The sequence below is a fragment of the Pelecanus crispus genome, chromosome 29 (assembly GCF_030463565.1).
Source record: "Pelecanus crispus isolate bPelCri1 chromosome 29, bPelCri1.pri, whole genome shotgun sequence".
Classification (NCBI taxonomy): Eukaryota; Metazoa; Chordata; class Aves; order Pelecaniformes; family Pelecanidae; genus Pelecanus; species Pelecanus crispus.
Window position 1 is genome coordinate 1152041 of NC_134671.1, and position 9408 is coordinate 1161448.

The window sequence follows — 9408 nt, forward strand, 5'->3', positions numbered from 1 at the left end:
GAGGGTCAGCAGGGCGGGGGTCAATCATTAACGCGGCCCCGGGGTTCCCCCGCCGGCCCCACGGCCATCGACCGCCCCGGCGGGGCCACGTGACTGCAGGGAAATGGCCCTGTGGGGTGGGGAGGCCACAGGGCAGGGGGACTCGGCCACGGGGGGCAAACGGGGGCCCTATGGGCTCTGTGAGAGGTTATGGGGCTCTGTGGGGTCTGGAGGACAAGAGCTGACCCACAGGGGTGAAGCTGGGTGTGGGGTGTCAGTCCCCATAGACCCCTCGGGTGACGCTTGGTCGTCACCGTGCCCCTCGGGTGACTGCTGGCCATGGGGCACTTCCCCTTCCCGAGCCCCACGGGGCTCCTCGCCGCCCGTCCCCCCGGGCTGAGGTCCCTCTGGGTGCCCACCACCCCCCAGCTCTTGTCTTCCCCTCCCAGTTTGGTGCCATTGGCAAACTGGGGGGCACGGGCACGCTGTCCCACCAGCCCGCGCACGGGAGGAGATGTGGGACGGGCACCGCCCCCCACGGTGTCCGGGGCCCCCTGCCCAGGCGGGGGGCGTCCCTGCGGTGTCCCCGTGTCCCCCCCTGCTGCTGGGGGGTCCCTGTCACCCCCCAGCCACTGGGTTCTGCCTTCTCCCATGGCATCACGCATGGGGTCATCCTGCAGTATGGCCCCGCCCCTTCCAGCAGGTCACGTGTGATGTCATATGGGCGTGGCCAGCCCATCCTCCCCAGGGGCCACGGTGGGGACGAGGTGGGGTGTGTCCCACCCCAGTGACAGCCCTGGGACCCCACGGTGACCCCCTGAGGAGATCCTGGTGACCCCCCCGGTGACCCTCTGGCCCCCCTGGGGCACCCCCAGGGCCGCCCCCAGATGCCGTGGGGACACCTCGGCTGTGGCAGTGACCTCCTGGGAGGTCGACCCCCCCAGCCCCCCCCGGCACCCCCAACCCCACATGAGACCCCCTCATGTCCCCAGCCCCCCCCAAGCCAGCCACCCCCCCACTGCCCCCTCCCAGCCCGGAGGCCTGGGCCCCCTCCCGGACGGACGGACAGAGGGACACAGGCGACGCCACCGTCCCAGAGACCCCCGGGGTCCCAAGCTGTCGTGTTTCTGCTCTGTCCCTCTGCGACGGTGACAGCGGGCGGGGCCACCGCGAGGACGTGGGGGCGGGGTGGGTGGGGAGCAATGGCTGGGGGGAGGGTGGCAAGGAGGGCGGGTGACTGGGGGGAGGGGTTTGCTTTGGGGTCGCCACTGTGCCCCGCTCCCCCCCCCCCCCCCGATGCCATCACACCCTCCCCGACCCCCCTTCCCCCTCTTCCTCCCCCCCCGTTGTCCCCCCCCTCCTCCCCTCCCCTCTCCCGCTCCCCCCACCTCCAGCTCCTCCCCCCGTGCCGGGTCCCCTTGGCCGTGGTCCCTCGGGAGCTGCCAGCGATGGCCGAGACGTCCAGCAGCTGGGGCAGGAGAGACCTCCCGGCACCGCGGCACAGCCCCCGCCCGGCGCAGGCGTAGAGGAGGGGGTTCATGGCACTGCTGAGGAAGGCCAGGGCAGTGGCCGGTGGCCGGATGGCCTTGGTGACCCCCTTCAACCTCTCACCACCGCCTTGCGCGACCATTGCCACCTCCAGCACGCTGGCCAGGTGGTAAGGTCCCCACGCAACAGCAAAGGCCACCACCACGGCGGCCACCAGCCGGAAGGTACGACCGCGCCGGGCCAAGCGGGTCTGGCGTAACCGGTGGACCAGCAACCCGTAGCCGGCAGCTACGGCAGTCAATGGTAGAGCCCAACCCAAGATGGTCTCCAGAAGGTTGTGGACCACCAACCAACTGTCTGAGCTGTGCAGCCGCTGGCAATGCCCATCCTTCACCTGTCGGAAGATGATGGATGGGATGGCCAATACCAAAGCCACCAACCAAGTCACCGCCACCACTCTGTGAGCCAACTGTCCAGTGTGACCACCCACTGTCACCGCCGCCGTTGTCAGCCTGGAGACCACCAAGCACCGATGGAGACCCAGAAGAGCAATGAGGAAGACGCTGACGTACATGGCAGCGGCACAGAGGTAGTGACACCCGCGGCAGACGGCCAAGCCCATGTTCCACTGGCCAACACTCAAGGCCCGGAGGTAGATGGGGCCGGTGAGGAGGGTGACCACGTCAGCCAAGGCCAAGTGGAAGATGAGGAGGATGGGGACGTTGCGACGATTGGTGACAGCGCAGCTCCAGAGGACCATGGCGTTGCCTGGCAGCCCCACTGCCACCGCCACTGACAGCAGGGTCAGCCCTATCGCTGTGCCAGGGACGGGGGCGGATGTGGCGTTGGGGTGCAACGAGGCATTGGCGGGGGATGAGGACATCGTGGCGTTGGGTGGGGAGGGGCTGTGGGGAGAGGGGGACACAGAATCCTCCGGAGAAAATGCAGGTCTCCCTCTCCCCATCCCTCCCTCTGTCCATCCCTCCCTCCTTCCTTCCATCCCTGCATCTGTCTCTCCACCCCTCCCTCCCACCACCTCTGCATCCATCCTGCCCTTCCTCCTTCCCTCCATCTCTCCATCCATCTGTCCATCCATCCTTTCCTTCCTCCATCCCTCACCCCTTCATCTCTCCTTCTCGCCTTCATCCCTCCCTCCTGCCATCTCTTCCACTCTTCCTCCCTCCATCTCTCCATCCCTCCAACCCACATCCCATCTCACCCCTCCTCATGGCCCTTCCCTTTCTCCTCCATCCCACCACCCCTCCTTCCTTCTCCCTGCTCTCTGAGGTCTCCTCCTCTTCTTCCTTTACCCCTCTTGGGTCTTTCCCTCCATCTTGGCATCACCCAGACCTCCCAGTTGTCCCCCAGTCCTCCCAGTGGGCCACCACCCATTTGCCCCCCCATCAAACCTCCCAGTTGCCCCCAGCTGTCCACCCAGACCTCCCAGCGGACCACCACACCACCCATTTGCCCCCATCCAACCTCCCAGTTTCCACCCCCAGACATCCTAGTTGTCCATCTAGATCTCCCAGTTGCGCCCCCCAGACCTCCCAGTCACCCTCCAGACCTTCTAGTCACACCCTCCCCCCCAGATCTTTCGGGTCCTCCCCAAGACCTCCCACCCCGCCAGCCTTCCCTCCTGTACCTCTGGGACTCACATGTCCCTTCCCAGACCCCCGGCCTGGCTGGTGGATCCTCGGTGTCCCTGTCACTGGCAGTGGCTGTGACTGTTAAGTGCCACTTCCCCTCCACCCAGCCCTGGGCAGGAAGCCCTCACGCAAGAGCAAAGAGGCAGGAAAACCACAGGGGAGGAAGGGGATGTGATGGGGGAGGGACGCTGGACCTTAATTTGTCCCCTGGGTGGGTGGGGATGACAGGAGCGGTGGCATTGCCACCACATACTGAGAACCTCCAGGAGGTCCTCCAGGAAGCAGGGGGAGGCGGGGGGGGCCTGGTTGCTCCATCACGTGGCTGTGGGGCTGGTGGGAACACACTGAGATGGTGTGGAGGGGACAGGGAAGGTCTTCTACACATGGTATGGCCAATGCACCGGCTCGTCCTTCTCTCCCTCCACCCAGCTGTCCCAACATTTGAGTCCCGGCCCTAAAATCATGACAACCCCCATGATAAGATTCCTCCCCCTGTGATGGGGTGACACTGGGTGAGAAGACCCACTGACAGTGGTGGCCCTCCAGAACCCACCACACTGAAGGAATCCCCATTTCTCATCATGTCATTGTCCAAACAAAGGGAGCTAAGACAGAAGATGTCCTGCACCAACCTTCCCCTTCCATGCCTCCCCCAAAATTCCCACAATGCCATTGACCGGCCAATGTGTCCCTAGACTAGAAATGGGGAACACCGGCCATTTTCACCCTCTGCTGCATTTTTTTTCCCCTCCAAACTCATGGGGTTCAGTCTAGGCAGATGTTCTCCAGGTGGGACCTCACTTTGATCCAACCTAAGGCTTTCAGCCACCTTGGGAAGAACTTTCCCAGGACTCAGAAAGCCCATGTTGGTTTGAGGGAGAATAAAAATGGCATTTTTCATTTAATTTCTTCTTTCTTTCCACCGTGATAAAGACAAGGCTGCAAATAAGGCACTTTTTGATCATAATCCAGATGTTTCCTGGGTTATTCTGAGATCAAGGATAATTTTTATTAACGAAGGCCATGGTAGAAGCAACCGGGTCAGCTTTGTTTTGGAGTCCCTTCCAGCGAATGTATCCTAATGAAAAGATGCAGGAAGAAAATTCTCATGAAACCATTTTTGGGGCAGAAAAATGGGTCTCTGCGGGCTCAAAAGTCTCACGGGGCCACTCCCACCTGCCACTGAGCCATGCAGCCCCAGGAGCGGAGGAGCCCTCCCGAGAGGGGCTGTTAGGGCTCAGCCTCTGCAACACCAGCCCCATGAGGTGCTCGCTCCCCAAGCGGGTGCAGAGGGAGGCCGAGCCGTCTCCTTGCCTCCGCGGCCACGCGCTGGGGCCTGTTCACCTCATGCTCCAGGAACCACAAACCGTGGGAGGTGCGAAACCCAGTCTCTTACAGCTTTGTGTGTAAAGGACAGGTTTTTGGTGCCCAGGAAGGAACTCAGAGGTGATTTTGTGGTTAGAACAACCATACCTTTCCCATCCATTTCCGTTACCTTTAAAAGGTTCACGCTGCTGCCTTGGCTTGGCAGAAGCACTCATCTGAGCTTGTTTCTGCTACTCAGCTGCTCCCCCACCCGCCCAACTTGCGGGAAATTTATTATCTCCAGGACTTCTAACTTCTGCCAGGCTGAACCTGATCTAAGCGTTAAAATAATTATTGGAGAGAGTGGATGCACAGATAGGGCCATTGCATACATCTCATTTCCTGATGTAATAAAACGTCCTCAGCATCTCATTTCTTCTCCTCTTCCTCCTCCTGGCTTACCCTCAGTTGCACTGAGAGATTTTTCACTTCTGATTTACGCAATACCAGGGCGATACCAGCCTGTGCAGACCCGGCATTGCCTGCAAGATAACTTTTTGTTCTCAAAGAGAAGGAAACCACCTCCCTAGCCTCCCTTTCCCTTGCAGGTTACCACAACCTGCTCTAAAATGGATCACGCCGAACGAGGGCGAAGGACAGCCCCTGGCTCACCTTCCGCACCAACTGCTTTAACGCCGTCCTGATGTGCAGAGCAGCGGTAAGGGGAAAATTGGTAGAGGAGCCAGATTTTGGACTACACAACAAATCCCAGGATTTCTGGGCAGTGACCTACAGAGAGGCCACTAGGAGCTGCTGTGCGGCAAGCAAAGGGCCTGATGGGCAAGTAAGGGAGATGTGCAGGCAGGTGAGTGGGCAAGCAAGGAGCACTCCTCACCCAGCTTCAGGCCTTCTGCTAATAAACTTGCTGTCAGAAACTGAGAGGACCGGGCTTTGCCTAGCGCAGCGACAGCAGCTGGAGCAGACGCATCGGGGCATTTCTGCTCGGGTATTCAACAAAATACGCTCATATATGCACCAGAGCCTTGCACAACTGCCAAAAGGACCCAAAAGCCAGGAGGAAACCCAAGTCCTTTGCTTCCTGCTACTAAGGTCTGTAACTTCTCCTGCCTGACTGCTTAGTAACTCCAGCTGCTGCTTGGAAATCAATCACGTACCAGCACTGAACTCTGTTATCAGAGGAGAACTCTCTAGTCTATTAAAAGAAACTTACAAAAACAGGAACATAACCAGCAACATACAGAGATGGTCGCTGAAGCCTGAAGGCAATTTCATAAATACCGCTGCTGTGCCTCTTCCTGTTCTCCCGCTGGCGCCTGTTCTCTTTGTTACCTGACAGCTGGGCTTCTGACAACTCCACAGTTAGACACCTGACAAAAAATCCCCACACATCCATTTAAAATACACAGAAAAACAATCAGTATTGAATACTTGGATGGCTTGTTAGCACTTGGATGCTTTCAGAACACATACATCATGATACTGACTGCATGGAAATTATCAAGCATTTATTTTGCTATTAGTGCCAAGGCACAGTCGTGTGAAGCATTGCAGAAGCATATGAAATCCTTGACCACAAGAGTTTGCAAAACACCTGCTTGTTTACATAGTCATGGTCTTTCAGCCCTGCCACCTGTGACAATGTCCTCTCAGGGGTTAGACTTGCTGGGTCTGATCAAACACTGGGGCTCCAGCTTTGCCTTGCTTGCATACAGCCCCGACATCTCTCGCACACTCCGCCGCATTTTTTGCCCAAGCCCACCTCTGAAATTGCGAACGTCCGGGGATTTCTCCCACGCCAAAGGGGCCAGCCCCCAAAGCTGTGGCCAGCCCTCGGCCCCCACTGCCGCCGCTTCCACGGCACCACAGAGCCTGGGGCTGCGGGCTCGCCTGTGCTGCCTACAGCCCCCAAAGCTCTGGCTGGCCCTCACCCTCCCGTGGCGGTGCTTCTGGTTTCCAGGTCTACGATCCAGAAGTTCCTCTCTATGTTCTGGATGGCCTCCAGCATTACCGCAAGTCACATCACCTCAACCAGAACTGCCCTCCCACGACCAGAAGTCGACCCCTAACCCCAGAAATAAACCGAAGTCATCCCTAAACAACCAGAAGTCACACATTACCACCGGAAACACCCCTCAAAAAACCGTAAGTGGCCCCAATATGAGCAGAAGTCCCCCCAGACACAACCATTAGGGGTTTAGGGTCACAATTTAGGGGTCTGGGCCTGCTTCACAGAGGGAGGGGAAGGGAGGTGTAGGGTGGGGTGGGGAGGGGAGGGGAGGGGAGGGAGCTGCCAGGAGGGAGCTGCCCGGGAATTGCTCTGGGCCCCAAGGCTTTCCCAAAATGCAGGCCTGTCTGTGCTGCCAGCCCCAGCCCTGGGCAGGGGGAGCTGCGTGACGGGAGCCGCTGATTTGACTTTCTGGGCAGATAATGGAGTAGGCAGACACAGGCTGTAAGCCTGGGCTGGTCTGTACCTGCAGAGCTGTGGGCTGAGCTATTCTGCCTCTGAAGGCTGGAGAGATACGGGCTGTGGGCAGAGTTACTGTTTGCCAGTTAGCATTTCTTTTGGGGTCCTGTGACGGTGATGGTAAGGTCGCCAGCCTGCAGCTCTGCGGCAGTTGAAACTACGACTGAAAGAGTTTTGATGGTGGATGCTCCTCTGTGTTTCATTTTCAATAATTGTTTCACTGAGCTGGAATTATTTCTGTGCGATTAGGTGACGGGGATCTTCTTGCAGTGGTCTTCTGCTTCTGGAGCACGTCCTGACAGCCTTTGTCATGCAGAGCTTTCCCATCTGTTCCCGAGAGGAGTGATGGCCATGATGTGGAGCAACTCCTGTGAGTAGTGGCTTCACCAGTAAGCTTGGATTTAGTGAATCCCTGTGGACAAATGGATGCAGCAGGTGCTCCATCCAAGAACTTTGATGTGCTGATGCTCTAGAGTGAATTTGGAGGTGTTTCCTCCTCCTTTTCCTCTTCCCTGTTCTTTCTCCTCCTCCTGCGCCTCCTCCTCTGGTTCTTCATCCTTGTCATCGTCCTTTTCCTTTTTCTGTTCTTCTTCATCTTGTTCTTCCTCCTCCTCCTCCCATTCCTCCTCCTCCTGTTCTTTTGCCTCATTTAACTTCCTTCTCCTCTTCCTATTCCTCCTCCTCCTATTCCTCTTCCTCCTGTTCTTTTGCCTCCTTTTCTTCCTCCTCCTGTTCTTGTTTCTCCTCCTGTTGTTTCTATGCCTTCTTTTTCCTCCATCTCCTTATCATGCTCTTCCTCCTCTTCTTTCCTCTCTTCCTTCTCCTATTCTTCCTGTTCTTCCTCATCTTCCTTATCTTCCTGTTCTTCCTCCTCCTCTCCCTTCTCCTCCTCTTTCTCTTCCCCTTGATCCTCCTCCTGCTTTTCTTCCTCCTCCTCTTTCTCCTCATGTTCATTCTCTTCCTCCATTTCTTCCTCCTCTACCTTCTGTTCTTTGTCCCCCTCCTCTTGTCCTTCCTTCTTTGCCTTTTTATGTTCCTCCTCCTGCTCTTTCTCTTCCTGCTCTTGTTCTTCCTTTTCTTCTTGTTCTTTATCCTGGTCTTCCTACGGTTCTTCCTACAGTTCTTCCTCCTCCTCCTCTTCTTTGTCTTTCTCCTCCTTTTTGTCTTCATCCAGTTCTTCCTCCACCTCTTCTTCCTCTTCCTCATTCTCCTTCTCTTTCTCCCCTTCTCCTCATACACCTCTGCATGTTTATCCTCTGCATGTTCATCCTCTGCATGTTCATCCTCCTCCTGTTCTTCTTGTTCTTCATTGTCCTTCTCCTTATACCCCTCCTTCTCCTCCTCTTCCTCCAACTCCTCCTCCTCTTCCTTATTTCCTTCTTTTTCTTCCTCTGCTTCCTATTATTTTGTTATCCTGTTTAGCCTCCTGTTCTTGATCCTATTCCTCCTGTTCCTCCTGTTCTTTTTCCACCTTCTCCTCTTCTTCTACTTCCTCCTGTTCTTTCTCCTTCTCTTCCCTCCTTCTCCTCCTCTTCATCTTCTCCTACCTCATATTCCTCATTTTGTTTCTCATCATCATCATCCTGTTCTTCCTTCTCCTCCTACTCTTCTTAATTTTATTCCTCTTATTCGTCCTCCTTCTCTTCTTCTTTCTCTTCCACCTCATCCTCGGGTTACCCCTCTTCCTTTTTTTTCCTTCTCCTCCTCTTTTGATTCCTGTTCCTTTTCTTATTTTTTCTCCTCCTGTTCCTCCTCCCCCTGCTCTTCTTCCTCCTCTTGCTCATTTCTTATCTTTCTCCTCCTTGCCCTGTTCCATTTCATCCTCATCCTATTTTTTCCTCTTCCTTCTCCTCATTTTCCTTCTTGTGTTCCTCCTTCTCCTCCTCATCCTTCACCTTTTTTCCCAACTTCCTCTCATCCATTTCCTTTTGTTAGTCCTCATCCTTTTCTTGCACTTTCTCCTTGACAATTGCATGAGATTCAACAAGGCCATGTGCCGCGTCCTGCACTTGGCTCACAACAACCCCAAGCAACGCTACAGGCTTGGAGAAGAGTGGCTGAGAAGCTGCCCAGTGGAAAAGGACCAGGGGGTGCCGGTTGACAGCCAGCTGAACATGAGCCAGCAGTGTGCCCAGGTGGCCAAGGCCAACAGTATCCTGGCTTGTGTCAGGAATAGTGTGGCCAGCAGGACTGGCATCCCAGCCCCTCCCGCACCTCTGGCAAACCCTCCCCTGCTCTGGCAGCAGAGACAAGGAACTGCAGCAAGACCCACTCCAGGGACATCTGGATCAAGAAGGAAGCAGATGCGTGATGACAACGCAGAGCTAGAGTTGCTTTGCAAAACAGCAGCGTGTGTGTGTGTGTGTGTTTACTTAGCGATCAGTCAAATCGTGTTGTACCTGAATGTTTGAAAGGCATAAGAACCATGTGTAAAACTGCAAAAATCAGGTACAGTCAGAGCAAATGAGAATGTTTTTGCTTTGTCTTTCATTTACTTTATTT

General features: G+C 56.3%; 1 protein-coding gene across 1 annotated transcript; it reads right to left on the reverse strand.

The window, feature by feature from the left end:
• Positions 1-20: 20 nt before the first annotated feature.
• Positions 21-6447, reverse strand: LOC104033325 (leukotriene B4 receptor 1). Its single transcript, XM_075725320.1, has 4 exons — positions 6371-6447; positions 5681-5809; positions 1368-2372; positions 21-93 (listed from the first exon to the last, which is right to left on the reverse strand). Exons 1-4 carry the CDS (start codon positions 6445-6447, stop codon positions 21-23), a joined length of 1284 nt encoding a protein of 427 aa, XP_075581435.1.
• Positions 6448-9408: the final 2961 nt, after the last annotated feature.